This window comes from Trichomycterus rosablanca, chromosome 10 (genome assembly GCF_030014385.1).
Source record: "Trichomycterus rosablanca isolate fTriRos1 chromosome 10, fTriRos1.hap1, whole genome shotgun sequence".
NCBI lineage: Eukaryota > Metazoa > Chordata > Actinopteri > Siluriformes > Trichomycteridae > Trichomycterus > Trichomycterus rosablanca.
The window spans coordinates 32,317,126-32,337,038 of NC_085997.1; the positions used below are offsets into that span (position 1 = coordinate 32,317,126).

The 19,913-nt window shown below is 38.5% G+C and overlaps 1 protein-coding gene across 2 annotated transcripts; it reads left to right on the plus strand.

Annotated features, from left to right (window-relative positions):
• Positions 1 to 8,424: 8,424 nt before the first annotated feature.
• usp42 (ubiquitin specific peptidase 42) lies at positions 8,425 to 19,349 on the plus strand. Of its 2 annotated transcripts, XR_010013849.1 has the most exons (19): positions 8,425 to 8,656; positions 8,772 to 8,981; positions 9,076 to 9,186; positions 9,275 to 9,374; positions 9,802 to 9,869; positions 10,053 to 10,123; positions 11,064 to 11,146; positions 12,108 to 12,219; positions 12,920 to 13,060; positions 13,143 to 13,243; positions 13,350 to 13,500; positions 13,579 to 14,205; positions 15,369 to 15,451; positions 15,563 to 16,459; positions 17,348 to 17,622; positions 17,819 to 17,965; positions 18,085 to 18,134; positions 18,232 to 18,302; positions 18,446 to 19,349. XR_010013849.1 is itself a non-coding variant. In XM_063003182.1 (18 exons), coding segments are annotated over exons 1-17 (3,411 nt in total). In that variant the 3' UTR covers positions 18,087 to 18,134; positions 18,232 to 19,349. The 2 variants fall into 2 exon arrangements, 1 of the variants encoding a protein (XP_062859252.1); XM_063003182.1 differs by having other exon boundaries at positions 18,232 to 19,349.
• Positions 19,350 to 19,913: the final 564 nt, after the last annotated feature.

Genomic DNA, 19,913 nt, shown 5'->3' on the forward strand with positions numbered 1-19,913 from the left:
ACTGTACTAAACAGTATGTCAGGATAGAGCGCCACCATCACCACACACATCCAAGATCACATCCGAACCTGAACACTACTGTACTAAATAATATGTCAGGATAGAGCACCACCATCACCACACATATCCAAGATCACATCCGAACCTGAACACTACTGTACTAAATAATATGTCAGGATAGAGCACCACCATCACCACACACATCCAAGATCACATCCGAACCTGAACACTACTGTACTAAACAGTATGTCAGGATAGAGCGCCACCATCACCACACACATCCAAGATCACATCCGAACCTGAACACTACTGTACTAAATAATATGTCAGGATAGAGCACCACCATCACCACACACATCCAAGATCACCTCCGAACCTGCACACTACTGTACTAAACAGTATGTCAGGATAGAGCGCCACCATCACCACACATATCCAAGATCACATCCGAACCTGCACACTACTGTACTAAATAATATGTCAGGATAGAGCGGCACCATCACCACACATATCCAAGATCACATCCGAACCTGAACACTACTGTACTAAACAGTATGTCAGGATAGAGCGCCACCATCACCACACACATCCAAGATCACATCCGAACCTGAACACTACTGTACTAAATAATATGTCAGGATAGAGCACCACCATCACCACACACATCCAAGATCACATCCGAACCTGCACACTACTGTACTAAACAATATGTCAGGATAGAGCGCCACCATCACCACACATATCCAAGATCACCTCCGAACCTGAACACTACTGTACTAAATAATATGTCAGGATAGAGCGCCACCATCACCACACATATCCAAGATCACCTCCGAACCTGAACACTACTGTACTAAATAATATGTCAGGATAGAGCGCCACCATCACCACACATATCCAAGATCACCTCCGAACCTGAACACTACTGTACTAAATAATATGTCAGGATAGAGCGCCACCATCACCACACATATCCAAGATCACCTCCGAACCTGAACACTACTGTACTAAACAGTATGTCAGGATAGAGCGCCACCATCACCACACACATCCAAGATCACATCCGAACCTGAACACTACTGTACTAAATAATATGTCAGGATAGAGCGCCACCATCACCACACACATCCAAGATCACATCCGAACCTGAACACTACTGTACTAAATAATATGTCAGGATAGAGCGCCACCATCACCACACATATCCAAGATCACCTCCGAACCTGAACACTACTGTACTAAATAATATGTCAGGATAGAGCGCCACCATCACCACACATATCCAAGATCACCTCCGAACCTGAACACTACTGTACTAAATAATATGTCAGGATAGAGCGCCACCATCACCACACATATCCAAGATCACCTCCGAACCTGAACACTACTGTACTAAATAATATGTCAGGATAGAGCGCCACCATCACCACACATATCCAAGATCACCTCCGAACCTGAACACTACTGTACTAAATAATATGTCAGGATAGAGCGCCACCGTCACTACACAAAAAATAACATATACACAATGCAGATAAATAATAGTGTGATGTATACAAGGACCTACAATAAATCCAGGGTGCATTTTTACACCTAAAAAGTTGGTACTGAGTAAATGTAAAGTGAGGAAAGGATCGAAGGAGCTGGGGTGCTAGTGCAATTTACTGCTGCACCAATTTGGTAATTTTTACTAACTACACTACAACCATAAATAAGTTTAAAGCGTCACTAGAGCAGGATTTTTCAAACTTTTTTTTTAAGCGACCCACATTATGTCCACGATATTTACTTTGAGAAATTGCCAGATAAATAATTTCAGCTTATAAATGGATTCTTTTCTGTAGTATATGATGTACAAACAGTCCACTTAATATTTGTACATCACATATATTTATATTTTATTACATCATAATTGTTGTTCTTATTGTGTGGCTCTATAGAAATATCAGAACAAAACGTATTATTACTTTGCTAAATAACAAAATAATTGAACATTCTTGGCAGACAAAAATTAAGTGCGCAAGTTAAGTTGTGAATAATGAACTTGATGTTTACAAATGCATGAATTGGACCCTGAGCTGGGTAAAGCGGTGGTAAAAGTGATGATGGATGGATTAAATAAATGTAAGATGAACCTGTGAACCTGTAAATCACGGTGATATTTTAATAACCATGATTAACTTAATTAAATGTCAGTAGTTGGTCATGTAGAAATTATAAATGGTTTAATAACGGAATAAACAGGTTTAATTGAAATATTAGACAATGACATTTACTGGTTACTGGACTTAAACTGGTTTAAATGAAATATTAGACAATGCCATTTACTGGTTACTGGACTTAAACTGGTTTAATTGAAATATTAGACGATGCCTTTTACTGGTTACTGGACTTAAACTGGTTTAATTGAAATATTAGACGATGCCTTTTACTGGTTACTGGACTTAAACTGGTTTAAATAAAATATTAGACAATGCCATTTTCTGGTTACTGAACTTAAACTGGTTTAATTGAAATATTAGACGATGCCTTTTACTGGTTACTGAACTTAAACTGGTTTAATTGAAATATTAGACAATGCCATTTACTGGTAACTGGACTTAAACTGGTTTAATTGAAATATTAGACAATGCCATTTACTGGTTACTGGACTTAAACTGGTTTAAATGAAATATTAGACAATGCCATTTACTGGTTACTGAACTGAAACTGGTTTAAATGAAATATTAGACGATGCCTTTTACTGGTTACTGAACTTAAACTGGTTTAATTGAAATATTAGACAATGCCATTTACTGGTTACTGAACTTAAACTGGTTTAATTGAAATATTAGACAATGCCATTTACTGGTTACTGAACTGAAACTGGTTTAATTGAAATATTAGACAATGCCATTTACTGGTTACTGAACTTAAACTGGTTTAATTGAAATATTAGACGATGCCTTTTACTGGTTACTGGACTTAAACTGGTTTAATTGAAATATTAGACAATGCCATTTACTGGTTACTGAACTGAAACTGGTTTAAATGAAATATTAGACGATGCCTTTTACTGGTTACTGAACTTAAACTGGTTTAATTGAAATATTAGACAATGCCATTTACTGGTTACTGAACTGAAACTGGTTTAAATGAAATATTAGACGATGCCTTTTACTGGTTACTGAACTTAAACTGGTTTAATTGAAATATTAGACAATGCCATTTACTGGTTACTGAACTGAAACTGGTTTAAATGAAATATTAGACGATGCCTTTTACTGGTTACTGAACTTAAACTGGTTTAATTGAAATATTAGACAATGCCATTTACTGGTTACTGAACTGAAACTGGTTTAAATGAAATATTAGACGATGACATTTACTGGTTACTGAACTTAAACTGGTTTAATTGAAATATTAGACAATGCCATTTACTGGTTACTGAACTTAAACTGGTTTAATTGAAATATTAGACAATGCCATTTACTGGTTACTGAACTGAAACTGGTTTAAATGAAATATTAGACGATGCCTTTTACTGGTTACTGAACTTAAACTGGTTTAATTGAAATATTAGACAATGCCATTTACTGGTTACTGAACTTAAACTGGTTTAATTGAAATATTAGACAATGCCATTTACTGGTTACTGAACTGAAACTGGTTTAATTGAAATATTAGACAATGCCATTTACTGGTTACTGAACTTAAACTGGTTTAATTGAAATATTAGACGATGCCATTTACTGGTTACTGAACTTAAACTGGTTTAATTGAAATATTAGACGATGCCATTTACTGGTTACTGAACTTAAACTGGTTTAATTGAAATATTAGACAATGCCATTTACTGGTTACTGAACTTAAACTGGTTTAATTGAAATATTAGACGATGCCATTTACTGGTTACTGAACTTAAACTGGTTTAATTGAAATATTAGACAATGCCATTTACTGGTTACTGAACTGAAACTGGTTTAATTGAAATATTAGACGATGCCATTTACTGGTTACTGAACTTAAACTGGTTTAATTGAAATATTAGACGATGCCTTTTACTGGTTACTGGACTTAAACTGGTTTAATTGAAATATTAGACAATGCCATTTACTGGTTACTGAACTGAAACTGGTTTAAATGAAATATTAGACGATGCCTTTTACTGGTTACTGAACTTAAACTGGTTTAATTGAAATATTAGACAATGCCATTTACTGGTTACTGAACTGAAACTGGTTTAAATGAAATATTAGACGATGCCTTTTACTGGTTACTGAACTTAAACTGGTTTAATTGAAATATTAGACAATGCCATTTACTGGTTACTGAACTTAAACTGGTTTAATTGAAATATTAGACAATGCCATTTACTGGTTACTGAACTGAAACTGGTTTAATTGAAATATTAGACAATGCCATTTACTGGTTACTGGACTTAAACTGGTTTAAATGAAATATTAGACGATGCCTTTTACTGGTTACTGAACTTAAACTGGTTTAATTGAAATATTAGACAATGCCATTTACTGGTTACTGAACTGAAACTGGTTTAAATGAAATATTAGACGATGCCTTTTACTGGTTACTGAACTTAAACTGGTTTAATTGAAATATTAGACAATGCCATTTACTGGTTACTGAACTTAAACTGGTTTAATTGAAATATTAGACAATGCCATTTACTGGTTACTGAACTGAAACTGGTTTAATTGAAATATTAGACAATGCCATTTACTGGTTACTGAACTGAAACTGGTTTAATTGAAATATTAGACAATGACATTTACTGGTTACTGGACTTAAACTGGTTTAATTGAAATATTAGACAATGACATTTACTGGTTACTGGACTTAAACTGGTTTAATTGAAATATTAGACGATGCCTTTTACTGTTCAAATACGACTGATTTGTTCTTGAATGTGTAGAATTAATGTGTTTATTACTTTTGCACAATATAAACGTTAGATCAGAATATTCCTCAAATGATGCTTTTTACTGAAAGAGCCGTTTTAAAGATCCGACTCGTCAGACAGCTGTAGTGAGAACTTACAGGTGTTTATATATTTAAGTGCTAAAATTTAAATTTTACACCCACATTTCTGTGAAGCAGGGAAGCCTCGGCTAGCTTAGCAACCGGACCGAGTTAGCTTGTGTACCGGGTGCCTCATATAGCACGGATACAAACCCCGCCGTTGTCTGGTCCTGTAAGCTCATTATTAAGTGAGTGGCTTTATCTACAACTAACAAGACGTTTGATTAAAGCTAAAACCAGAATCATTTTCCCGGAGTCTCCTCTCACAGTGCTTCATGTTGCGTTATGTGTGTCGTTACTTTCGTTTGTTTGTAGCAACGGCAGTTTGAACCGAGTTCAATGTTTCACTGCTGTTGACGTTCGGATTGCGTTTCCCGCAAGTCACGTGGTGTCAGTGTCGCACTACAGGTTTCAGTTTTGAAGAGTCTATTCAGTTTGGTTATTTAAATATAGTGTCTTTTAAAACGTTTATAAAGTCATTAATGGTTTTAAAAAGTCTTTACTGCCTGATGGAATGTGTACCAGGTAAACTGAACAGCTTGTTATTTAGATCATAACGTTTACACGTGTCAGTCTTACTGTAAACTGACACATTACATTCGTGATTTATTGTGGTATCGCCTACATGCTTTTTATTTGTATGAACTAACTATAAGTGATTATAACTATATATGATACGAGTTTTACATGTACCAGATGCACATTCTTTCATAGTATTTACACACTGATCCTGTTTATTATAGTGTTGCTCTCTGACACTGCACACACACTGTCTTTACACGTGTGTCTGATGCATTAGCAGATCCGTCCTGCCTTAATGCAACTTACTGGAAGTGTTTTGTCTGGTTTTGACAGCCTGATTTCACACTAATTACACACTTATTCTTTTAAATTAGAAACAGTACACCTTTTTTGCTGTCTGAAACATTTTACTGTATATCTAGAGCAGAGGTGCCCACTTTTCATGGCTTGAGATCTACTATTTTAGTCGACAGGTCATCACCTCATAATTTTTTAAAAAGGCTTTAAAGCTTTTTTTAAATGTGCCTCAGTTGCCTATATTGATATTCAGCAATACAGGGCAAGCAACTGAAAAAATCACACTAACCTTATTCTGATTATTTGAACTGAATGGTGTCAGCCAGGTTTATGTAGTCTGGACAATAGCTGCTGATGCCAGTTGTCTTCACCAGTAAGGGTGGACTGATATTTAGACTTTTTCCTCAGCCAGCAAGTTCCAAAATTGTTCAGCAGAAGCCCTTGACTTCATATGAATGTCAGATTGTAGGGTTTAAAATGTCTGTATGTAGCATGAGATCTGATTATTCTCCGTCACTGCAAAGAACGAAACATCTGTCTTTGCAGTGGTCCTGCTTAAGTCTTGCCTTTGTTCTTGGTTGTGCACTCATCTTCACAAACAGTGCAGGTTACAAAAGGAAAATGCAAAAATGGCACAAACTGGCTACTGAGGAATGAAAACTTTGTAGATTAGCGGTGCCATAGGCAGGGTGTGAGGCGTAGATGTGGTAACAAACCCGCAAATTGAAGAAACAGTGGCCACAATTCATGTCAATCACGTTGACCTGCTCAGTTGAAATGAGGCGCGATCTACCAGCGTGCACTGTGCAACCGATTGGTCGATCAGGATCGACGTATTGGGCACCCCCGATCTAGAGCATCATCTAGGAGTGTTTTACTCGTACTACAGTTCGAGAACCACTGAAGCATCTTTTTTGACATTAAAATTTTGGTATCTTGCATTGCAGTGTGAGCAGTCTCTTGTACCTAAGTGACATTTTAAAAAACACGAAGGAAGTAAGTGGGCACCCAAGGACACACAACACATGCAGAGTAGTCATATTCGCTGTAGCTTATCTTAATTGTTCTATAATAATAATAATAGTATGCCTGCCTGGCGTTAGTGGGAAAAAAAACTTTATATAATAACATCCTAAAGCTACAGCCAAACATGTGCTTTGTTTTAATATTTTAAAAAGATGCGAGAGAAAAAGACACAGACAGAAAGAGGTTAAAAAACTAGAGGTTCATCAGGCATATTTTCAGACCATTAACATTTAGTTTAACACGTAGCGGCAGCTTTCAAATGCAGCATAAGTGCAATGAAATGCTTCTGTAATTTCATTGATTCAATTAATTAAATAGACTAATTGCCTGCTAATTGTCTGGAATAAAAATCTGCAGATTCTGATTTTGGTGGCTGATTTTAGTTGTGCACCACTAGTAGTAACTTAACAGTTTTCTTACAGTACCATGTTTAAATATAAAGAGCTGCAAATTATTATGCATTCTACTTACAGAATCTATTTTTGTTCTCATCTTGTTTACTTAGTTCATGCATGAACACAGTGAGTGAGTCAGGGCCTAATAAAGATTGAAAAGCTTTTGAAAAGATATGGTTTAAACCATTTTGTTATTGTATTTTTTTTAGGGCTGTCAAACGATTAAAATTTTTAATCGCGATTAATCTCAGAATTTCATATAGTTAATCGCGATTAATCGCATTTTTTTAAAAAAAAAAGAAGAAAACAAGGATTTTTAAGTGAAATGTTACAGTTAAAATGGTGAACACATTTTATGCTAAATGTACTGATGTTAAAAACTGCTGGGACAAGAGAAAATTGTAATTCACTCACATACTAGGCAGAAATACTATCCAGCAGAGACCCCTGACTTCGTATAAATGTCAGATTGTAGGTTAGAATTTCTCCAAATATTGTAGATCAGCGGTGCTTTAGGTGGGATAAGGTGTAGTTATTGTAACAGACTTTTCTGTGCTTGTATTGTGACATTTGATGGACGTTTCTACACGAAGTGAGTGTGTTTTGACCCCTTGGGGCTTCCATAGTTCATGGACTAGCATGCTTGGCTAACGCGATGACTCCAGCTGTCCGGTACCGTAACAGAAAAAGTAATAAAAGTTTTCTGCTCCCGACAACTTGTGAATATACCGTGTATTTATTTCTTTATTAAGCGAGTGCATCACTACACGCTTGGTTACATTATGATAACAAACCGCAAATGAAAAACGCTGGTAAGTCTCAACATGAACTACGGATGACTCGCAGGCCAAATAGAATTTGCGTTAACGGCACTATTTTTTTTAATCGCGTTAAATTGAGATTGCGTTAATGCGTTATTATCACGTTAACTTCGACAGCCCTAATTTTTTTACATAAATTATATAAGCTCTTTCAGTCTAATCCATGTGGATCAGTTAAAAATAGATCAAATCCAAATAGATGCCAATCCAGAGTGTTTGGGCCCCAATTCTGATAATTGATCATTAATTTTAATAATCATGATGAGCAAAATACATCTTGACTAGCAAGCTACATGCAAAAAAGAAAGTAAGCTATGTTATATGTTTTCTTACAGAAATGAACAATGACCATAGTTGACAAACCCTCAGAGAAGTCTGACTTTGAGTCAGTACGGTGCACACACTCTGGCTCTCTGACTCCTTTCTCCTCTGGAGACATGGATGGCAACAGTTCCAGCTGGAGTGTGAACTCCCATGCCTCCGAGATCTTGAGGGCCAAGGCTGCCTGTACGGCTCCCAGCATTGGAGCAGCTGTGTACACCACAGCACTTCCAACTGAGAAGTGCCAGGAGCAAGGCAAGTATGCATTTTATTTCCTTGTCCAGGAATCTCGCCAATATTATTGCAGTTCCAGCTTTTAGATGCAGCTGTGTCATGGTTTGTTATTAAATTGCTTCTTTTAACTATGCAGTGGGGATGACGTGTGGTGATGGAATTGCCGTACCACAGAAGGTTCTGTTTCCACCGGAGCGTCTGAACCTAAAGTGGAACCAGGTCCATCGTGTTGGCGCAGGGCTCCAAAATCTTGGCAACACATGTTTTCTTAACTCTGCCCTACAGTGTCTTTCATACACTGCACCCCTATCCAACTATATGCTGACCAGAGAGCATTCCAAATCATGTGGGTTATCACACATTATACACTTACTACAAACATTGTGAATATTATTGTGGCATGATGTTATTCTGATTATTGCTGTATTTTTTTTATAAAGGTCGTGAGCCTGGATTTTGCATGATGTGTACCATGCAGAATCACATCACCCAGGTGTTTGCCAATTCAGGGAATGTCATAAAGCCCATTGGCGTGTTAAATGAACTAAAACGTGAGCATGAACTATTACGATAAATAGAAGCATATTGTTCTTATTTGGGTTTTCGCTTTTATAAGTATATCATCTTGCTTTCTTATAGGTATTGCAAAGCATTTTCGGTATGGGAGTCAGGAGGATGCCCATGAGTTCTTGAGATACACAGTAGAGGCTATGCAGAAGTCTTGTTTGCCTGGAAACATGTGAGTAGCTGCATCAAAATCAGTTGAATCATTGCAATACAGAACAGGTACAATTGTCTTTATTTGACGTAACTTTGTGGGGAAAAAAAGATTCTACATATCATTGTTTTTAAATCTCCAAATAATAAGAATAGTTTGCAATAAATTTTCTTATAAGTTTGGGGGTCCCACGTAAAATAGATAGTCTTTGTAATTGTTTCATTTTATGTTATGGCCACGACGGCACAAAGTGTTTGTTTGTTAAAGCTTTGCTACTTGTTTGTGTGGCCATATATTATCTGAGCCAGATGTTAATATTATCTAATCTGATTTAGTTTAAAAATAGCTGTTAAATTGTATGGTTTGGATCTTTTGGTTCTGCTAGTTTTACACAGATTGATTTTATACATTAAGTCTCTAATCCTGTCATTTATTTTTATTTAATTAGACTGGACAGGCAAACGCAGGCAACCACTCTGGTTCATCAGATATTTGGAGGCTACCTGAGGTCTAGAGGTAAGTTTTTGGTGTTAAGATGGTTTCATGTTTTCTAATTTAATGTCTAAATTTGTGTTTAAAATAATGAAAATCATTCCCTGTGTTAGTGTACTATTTGTTATATGTGAAGCTAATAAAGTAGTTCTATTGGTGATCTATTAATTTTTAATTAATTAATAATCTATTATTTTTTTCCCACAGTGAAGTGTTTAAATTGCAAAGCTGTGTCGGATACATTTGATCCTTATCTGGACATTGCACTGGACATTAAGGTAATAGTCAGGATTTTAAGATAGTAAGTCTTTGATAACCTTCAAGTGTTTAAGTAATATACACACACACACACACACACACAGTGGATTTAGAATGTATTCCAACTTCCTGAAATTTTAAAATAAATGAATATTATTCGAGTTTACCCACCAATCTACACTTACCGGTAATTATCCAAAATAATGACATGAAAACAGTTTTTTATTTTACTTAATTCAATGCTTTGTTAAACAGCGCTAGCAATTAGTCTTTTTGATTTGTCGCTACAAGCATTGCACACCAGGACTTTATCCCATTGTTCATGGCAGATCGTCTTAGGCTCTGACAGATTTGTTGGCAAGCATTTGTGAACTTCCATTTTAAGGTCTCTCTAAAGATGTTCATTGGGATTTAGGACTGAACTTTGGCTGCGTCAGATAATGACATTAGTGCTTTAAAGCCACTTGAATGGAATTGCCATGATGAAAGGTGAACTGTCACAGCAAAGGGAGGAGGTAAAGATGTTACCATATCTCTCTGCATTCAGTTTTCCAAGAGAAGAGTTTGCTGTTCTTTACAAATCAGTTTCTTTTTCATCTCGTCAGACTGGAATTCTGTCCAGTCGATGTAAATTGCAGCAGATGGACTTTAATTAAATTCTAGACACATCTCAATGATAATTCATGCAAACAATGCATCTGACCATAAGTCCTGTATGGTGGGTCGTCTTACAGTGCATCCTGCATTCCATACGCGTTCTACAAGTAACTACCGCTAACCCAACATTTATTATTGACCATGACATGAAATAGACATTTACTGACACAATTTTAGGGAGGCGTCTTAATGTTTTGGCTCATCTGTGTGTATAACCTTTTTAAAGCAAGTGGTTTCATTGTAATGATGATGAATGCTCGACTAATGTCACACACTAAACTAACACATTAAACTGTATTGCAGACGGCTCCAACTATTACTAAAGCTCTTGAGCAATTTGTTAAGCCTGAGCAACTAGATGGGGACAACGCCTACAAGTGCAGCAAGTAAGTGTCCACCCATATCAGCTTCTGTGCTTTTAGATAGGTAGTGTACACCGATCAGCCATAACATTGAAACCACCTCCTTGTTTCTACACTCACTGTCCATTTTATCAGCTCCACTTACCATATAGAAGCACTTTGTACTTCTACAATTACTGACTGTAGTCCATCTGTTTCTGTGCATGCTTTGTTAGCCCCCTTTCATGCTGTTCTTCAATGGTCAGGACCCCCACAGGACCACCACAGAGCAGGTATTATTTGGGTGGTGGATCATTCTCAGCACTGCAGTGACACTGACATGGTGGTGGTGTGTTAGTGTGTGTTGTGCTGGTATGAGTGGATCAGACACAGCAGCACTGATGGAGTTTTTAAACATCTTACTCTCACTGCTGGACTGAGAATAGTCCACCAACCAAAAAATATCCAGCCAACAGCACCCCGTGGGCAGCGTCCTGTGACCACTGATGAAGGTCTAGAAGATGACCAACTCAAACAGCAGCAATAGATGAGCGATCATCTTTGACTTTACATCTACAAGGTGGACCAACTAGGTAGGAGTGTCTAATAGAGCGGACAGTGAGTGGACACGGTATTAAAAAACTCCAGCAGCGCTGCTGTGTCTGATCCACTCATACCAGCACAACACACACTAACACTCCACCACCTAAATAATACCTGCTCTGTGGCGGTCCTGACCATTGAAGAACAGAGTGAAAGCAGGATAAAACAGTATGTAGAGAAATAGATGGACTACAGTCAGTAATCGTAGAACTACAAAGTGCTTCTATATGGTAAGTGGAGCAGATAAAATGGACAGTGAGTGTAGAAACAAAGAGGTGGTTTTAATGTTATGGCTGATCAGTGAATATATATGTATATACTATATAAATGTATATACTTTGTTTTTGGAATGAGGCTGTTTTGGTTTTGCTCATACTCATTTAAAAACATGCTCTGCTTGTAGATGTATGAAAATGGTTCATGCCTCCAAGAGATTTACCATTCACCGCAGCTCCAATGTGCTGACCATCTCTCTAAAGCGCTTTGCCAACTTTAATGGAGGGAAAATAGCAAAGGTATGGTCACAGAACACTATTTTAACCTTGGGAAATGGGAATCAGATGGGCTATAATACAGTTACACACCCCTATTACAATGCCACATCACAGACCTGTTTTCTTCTTCTCTTTTCATCAATTTTGGAGCGACGTCCAGTTCTTGTGCCATATTTTTTTTTACTTGTTGATGATCATCATCAGTGTGTTCCATGGTATATGTACTGCCTTGGAAATTTTCTTGTACTCTTCTCCTTACTGATACCTTTCATCAATGAGATTTTTTGATGCCTTGTAAGCTCTTTGTGGATCGTGGCTTTTGCAGTAAGATGCAACTAAGGTAATGTCAGGAAAATTTTACTGGAAGAGCTGAACTATATGTAGGTATAATTACTCACTTTATTTAATGGCAGGAATCACTGACTACTGTTTAACAAGCCTGAATGTGATTGGTTTATTCTAAACATAGCCACACCCCCAATTATAAGAAGGTGTGCAACCACATAATTGTAGTTTTATATTTTAGTTTTTCCCTTCAACATTGTCAGTTTGTTTTTCAGTTGAACTGGACAGATTACAGGCCACATTAAAGGTGGAATAAGTCTAAAATGATGCATCTTGGTCTGATTTTTTTACACCACAAAACCAGGCATTTTAATAGGGGTTTGTAGACTCTGTACATGCTGTTTAAATGCTACATCCTGTAATCTTCTCTGTACAGGATGTAAGATACCCTGAGTATTTGGACCTGCGTCCATACATGTCTCAGTCTCAAGGAGAGCCACTGCTGTATGGGCTGTATGCAGTGCTGGTTCATGCTGGTTTTAGCTGCTATGCCGGACACTACTACTGCTATGTGAAGGTTAGACCTGTTCCACATATTCACCACTTAACAGTTTGATTAAAAGTGAAATATTGTAAAAATCTGTAATGCTTTGTTTTAGGCTAGTAATGGGCAGTGGTATCAGATGAATGATTCATCTGTGTCTGTCAGTGATATTAGATCTGTGCTAAACCAACAAGCTTACTTGCTGTTCTATAGCAGGTAAGAGTCTTTTAATACTTAATGAGGTGTAAAGAGCTTTTTGTAGTCTGTTAAATAAATATTTTGTAAAATAATTATTTAAGTAATTTCTTTCTTCTGTTTATAGGTCAGCAGATCTGAAAAATGGGGATTTTAACCACGTGAATCGTAATACAGGCCAGTCATCCCCTCGGCCTCTAACAACACCCAAGACGAATGGGCTCCAATATACCTCTCAGTCATTCATTGGTCCACAGTTACCCCCTCATCTTGTAAAGGTATAGCCACATCATTCTTAACTCTTACTCAAATAATAAATGTCAGTATTTGAATTACTGATTATAAATGTTTTCCAGAAATACGTCAATGGGAACGTCTCCTCTAAGGAGTATCAGAGTGGCTCAAAGCCCAACAGCAACAACCCTAGTGGAGTGACCAAAATCAACTCCACTCCCTCTTCCTCCTTTTCTTCATGCTCATCTTCCACTTCCAATCAACTTGTGCGCCCCACATCCATCCCAGAGCCACAGAAGAGGCCCAAGCTGACCATTCACATCGGACAGGGAAAACTGGTGCGACCCAACCAGAGCCAGTCAAGCTCCGGCTGTCCTTTATCATCAGCCTCCCAATCTCGCTCACAGTCCACAAACTCTTCCTCAAGCACTTCGCAGTCTACCTCTGAGAGCCCGGCGCAGGTCAATGGAACACCTGCTAATCACAGTGCTGCTTTCCTGGTTCCATATAGCCAGGAATCTTCTGAGGACTCTGACAAGGATGACGGAGTCTTGGACAATGGTACCACAAAGCCTTACTCAGTTGCCAAGGCAGCCTGTAAAAAAGATGGTACGGATAGACCCTGTTCTGATAGTTTAAGCTCCAAGACAAATGGCTCTCACACCTCCGAGGCTTATACGTGTGAAAATGGATCAGGACACAGTGGCCAGAATGGACATCAAGTCAATGGATTCACACATTCTAAACAGGTATGAAATTCATTAGCCCTTCTGGTTGTTACATCTAAGCATTATGCTGGTACTAGTACTAGAATACTAGAACTGTTTTTAAAGGTGTATGTTGCAGTATTTTCTACTCATTTTGTCAGTATTGAGCTGATTTTGGCTACATAAAGCTATTTCCATGCTGTACCATTAAACCATGGTAAGGTGCTAATCTACAGTGGTTTATGACTTAAGTCATGGCTAGTTATTAGTATATCATATGATCCGTATTAGTAGATCATAGGAGTCAGTGAATTGCATGCATTATCTAATATTATTAAGTCAACCTGAAATGGCTTTGGGATTTGAGTTTAAATGGGTCACTCTGCGACTGAAATCAGCCTTCCTGCTGAAGGTATTGGCAGGTATTGGCAACACATCATATAAACACATGATTAAGACCTATGTCCAGCTCTCAAGCAGACTTGTCTAAAGGCTGTTCATCTTACTGGCTAAAGGTAGTGGTGGCATGGTCAAGTGCAAACCAGTACTCGCCTCCCTCCATCAAGTGTTGGTGTCCATAAATGCGGCAGCCACCTCCTTACTGATTTTTACATTGTTTAAAGTAAGTTTTGCTTTATTATGACCATGTACTCTGTGATCACCTTGGAGGATTCTGTATTATACTCCCGTTATCGAAGTCACAATGCTGTCCGATTATTTAGGGCATGTTGCTATGCAGTAGGGAGGCTTCTGAGAATCTTGATGTAGTCTTTACCAGGCAAAATGATACTCTTGTGGTCTGCAGTGTAAGGAAGTAGAACTTAGATTATTGCATAGGTAAACTGTAAGTTAAAGCCGTGAGGGGCTTTATATTGTAAACTTTTATTTATTATAAATATATTAAAAACATTTAGGCATGTTTAAGGTAAAGATTACTACTTTGATAGTATCATTTAGCAGGGAAAACAGCGTTGGCACTAGCCGTAATGACACCACTTTTCCACAGTTCAGCCATAAAACTATAATAAACTGGAGGATTGTCAAAGTTATTTTCATCTTTAAAGACATCTTTATGCACATGTCTTAAAGATAACTTTACACTCTAAATATAGAATTTCATTGAATACTTTCAAATTGTTTTATTTTTGGTTCTTCTAAAGTAATTGTGTGACAATTAACAGCCATTGGTTGTTGCTATTTTTCAGCTTACAGAAAGTCCAACCTCTGAATCTTCTCTGACCAGCGACACTGACAGTTCAGACAGTCAGCTCAGACAGAGCGTGTCAAGGTAAATAAATAAGGCTGATTACTCTTCCAGCTTTGTTTAATCTGCTTTTTAGAATAAAAACATGCCATTAATTGAAAACACAAAAATTGAATAATTCTCTCCTTTATTTAGCTCCAAGTTGGATGGCGTTCTTATTCCATCACCCTCCACAGAAAGAGCTAAACCGGTGTGTAACTCTGACACTCAGCCTGCCATACAGGGGTCAGCCACCAGTACGCTTGTTAAGCCACTGGGCTTGATGGACCAAACTAGTACGCAGGCAGCCTTACCAAATGGGTCAGGTCAAGTAGGGGGCATGACAGAGTCTCCTCCAACCAGTCAAGGTCTCAGCCCTCAGAGGAGTGATGGACTCGCAGTTTTAAATGGGCCAGAAAGAGCAGCCCAGGTTCTTGGTGGTGGAAATAAAACGTCTCCATCAGTCAAGCCTAATTCCTGGGATGAAAATGTACCAACTGATGACCAAGATCAGCTATCAGATACTTTCACAAAGGGCAAAAACGGAGACAAGGACAGCCATCGACATTACAGAGAGTGCAGGGACAGGAGTAAAGAGCGTTATGGAGGCAGCCATCGGTCTGACAGAGAGTATCGTCCACCTAAGGAGCGTTCTTCAAGTCGGGAAAAACGCTACCGAGAGGTTGATCGGTACCGGGACAGGCATGCTTACAACAGACGACACTATTACTACCACAAACGAGACAGAGGGGAGCGGTTGCACGATTGGCAGCGAGACAAAGACAAGAGGTATCAGACCAGTAACTACGACAGTCACCGCTATTTAGACCATCATTACCGGGATGGCGGCTCGAGCCATTGGCGCCATGTGCAGGAAGATAGACGTGATAGATGGCACTACAACAGAGAGCAGCTTTCATCTTCACGCTCCAAAAGCCCGTCACCTTATCATGGAACGAGAAAACGCAGGCACTCTGATGAAGACTCAGCATCTGAGGAGCGCAGAGCCCGAAAAAGTAAAAAGTCCAAGAAAAAGAGCAAAGAAAAACACAGGTAGGCTATTTTCTTCTAATATGCAGAATTTTGAATTACTGTGTACAGAAGTGCACTGTTCTTAAATTATAGCTGATTTTTATTAGTAGTATTTATATTTATTTTTATATAATGTGTATTTCTACACAGGTTTTTATGAGCATATTTCTGTGGCCAAAGGGTGGCACTATAGCTCAGTGGGTAGAACTGTTGCTTTAAAGCAAGATGATCATGGGTTCGAGGCGGCACGGTGCCTCGGTGGGTAGCACTGTCGCCTCATAGCAAGAAGGTCCAGGGTTCGATCCCCAGTCGGGGTGGTCCAGGTCCTTTCTGTGCAGAGTCTGCATGTTGTCCTTGTGTCTGCGTGGTTTCCCCCCTAGGGGGCTCCGGTTTCCTCCCACAGTCCAAAAACATGGTCAAATTAATTGGAGACACTAAATTGCCCTATAGGTGAATGTGTGTGTGTGTGTGTGTGTGTGTATGTGTGTCTGCCCTGCGATGGACTGGCGCCCCGTCCAGGGTGTTACTGTGTGCCTTGCACCCATTAAAAAGCTGGGATTGGCTCCAGCACCCTCCCCCCGCGACCCTAATAAGATAAGTGGTTAAGAGAGTAAGTGATCATGGGATCGATTCTCAGGCGGGGTGGTCCGGGTCATTTCTATGTGGAGTTTGCATGTTGTCTGTATGGGTTTCCTCCAGGAGCTCCGGTTTCCTCCCACAGTCCAAAGACATGCAAGTGAGGTGAATTTTAGATATAAAATATATAAAGGGCTGAGCATTTCCTTTGTACTCCTTCCAAAAACATAGTAATTTGCATATATTTACAATAAACGAAATTAATAAGGTAAAACGTTTGATATTTGTTCTTTGTCTACATAGAAACGAATCACTTTTCAACTTTATTTGTAGGGAGTACGAGAAGGAGATTTCTGATCGAAGTGGGGACAGCAGCTCTCGGCGGCACAAAAGTAAAAAAAAGAAGAGGAGGAGGAGATATGATTCAGAGGAGAGGAATCATACAGACAGTCATTCCACCCACAGCTCAGAGAAACAAGACTCGAAAAGCAGGAGTGGTGAGGAGAGAGAAAGCCGTAAGCATCGTTGCAGCTCTGACAGAGAGCATTCTCCACCCCGAGCGAAGAGAGTTAACACTGAGGACCATCACCAACCTAATGGTCACTCAGGTGCATAACATTGAATAATCATGTTTAAGACTCTTGACTTTTTGTCCAAATAATTGTTTATGTAAAATTATTATACAAATGAATCATAGTAAAAAAAAAAAAAAAAAAAAAAAAGAACCCAGAAACAAGCCCCAACTTCAGACTTATCGCCTCTGTTTTCGAGTGTTAATAAACTTGTGTTGTCTGTGTACTGCAGACAGTGGCATAAATCATTCCAATGGGAGTGTTTATGGATTCTGTCAGAACGGAATGGATGAACTGGTGAAATACAAACACATGAATCATACCTCCACTAACAGCAGTGGAGGAGACAATGAAGACTTGGGCGTCGTGCCGTGCCGATGTGAGTATATTTCATCCTAGGAATACGTGTAGCGTTGTTGGCTAGTTATCATTATGAATGAGCCAAACGGTGAGCAAATGAACGCAGCACAACTCTCAACCTGACTCTGGTTTCCACAGGAAACGAGTAAGTGGATTAAGCGAGTAAGTGGTCCCGCCTCAGACTAAAGGTGAGAGATGCTGAAAGTAAATTATTGTTCGAGGTTGGAAAAGTTGTTGCAAAGTGCAAGTCGTTTTCATAATTGTGATCTTGTTCATTTTTTAAAGACTTAAAGACTTGGACCATCACACACATGAGGAAAAGAAAAAAATCTCTACAGCTCCTACACACTGAAAGGGTGCTCAATCAATAAAAACTGTATTTTAATGCTTTAAAGATATCGATTTAGCTACGGACACTTTTTTTTACCTGTACAGCTGAACTTTTAAATAAAACACATTAAAATGTAAACAACAAATTTAATATATACATTTAATCCAGAAACAGAAGCCTGGAGCTTTACCATCAGAATCGCTGCTCAGACACAGACTCAGGATTTTCTCACTTGTGAAGACGAGACCTGTACTCCCTTTAAGGACGCCCAGCCGAGATAGAAAGGGGGTAAAGAAACAAAAGAACGGAACACAACACGCTGTGGGTCACAAACACTTTGTCCTCGTCACCCCACTTCGAGCTATGATGTCACCAATCTCACGCCTGTTAAAAATCTTAATGCAGCAGGCTTTGCTAGTGCTGTGCGTGCACCTACACCATGGTTAACCTGAACACACTTGACATGTTATGCGTACTTCACCTTTTACTACTTGTTTTTGATTCCCACACTGTTCTACATTCTCCAGGATCCATCTAATGGCATTATTTCTCTTTTTCAAGTTTCTTTGTACTGTATAGGAAAGAAATACTGTCGCATCTTGTCTTGTAGTGGTTTTAATTGCTTTGTGTGTAGCTTTTCCATTTTAGTATTTTTCTTTTAATACTGTGAATTTTATTTGAACTGTAATATCAGTTATTTGTTTGCAGTCCTGTATCAGGAGTTGACACATTATGATTGGAGAAAAACACTTAGCATCATGTAGGCCATGTTCTGATTTCTCCCTATCCCCCCCCCCCCCCCCTTTTTTTTTTTTTAAGCAACAAAAGTATATGAAAATTGTTATATTCGCATTATACATTTTACTGTAGCATGTGAAAATAATACATTGTACATTTAATATTAATTAAGAGGGAAAAGGCCTTAATGTCTACAATTGTAATATTGTAATTTTTCTCTCAGTATGTTTACAGATTTTTGTTTGGGGTGAATGGATATGTATGTAAGTGATTGAGTGGCTTTGTATAGGGTGAAGTCTGTTCTCCCCTTTTGGATATAAAAAACAAACAGAAACATTTGGTTTACTTCTTTACTGTCCAGCAGCTGTAGATTCATTTGAATTTATTTTGTTGGAATGTTTATTGCAAGCATGTTTGAATGCGTTCTCTTTTTAATTGCAAATTCTAGTTTGGTGCAGCAGCTACTGTGGGTCATAGGGACTTGAATATAAACTTACACCTCAGCTTACTGTCCGGAAATTGTAAAATAGTTTAGCGTGTGTGTTTTCTTTTACCTTGTGAGGGGGAAAAAAAGGTTTTTTAATTAATTTTCATGTTTTACCACAGAATTACCCTGGTCAGGGTCGTAGTGGGTCTGGTTTCCCAGAATCACTGGGCGCAATGGAGCAACACCCCCTGGACAGGACGCCAATCCATCTCTGGGCCTTGGTCACCCTCCCCATCATCCCACACAAGGCCAATCATGTTTGTATGTAATTACGCCTGAATATAATCCAGGCCGCTAGCACGTCAGAGTCAGTCAGCTAGTATAATTTACCTTTGTGCCACCTGAGCACCTGCAAAAAGGTGAATTGGCTATTCCTAATCAGCTCTGGATTAGAGGTAGTGAATGGGTGAT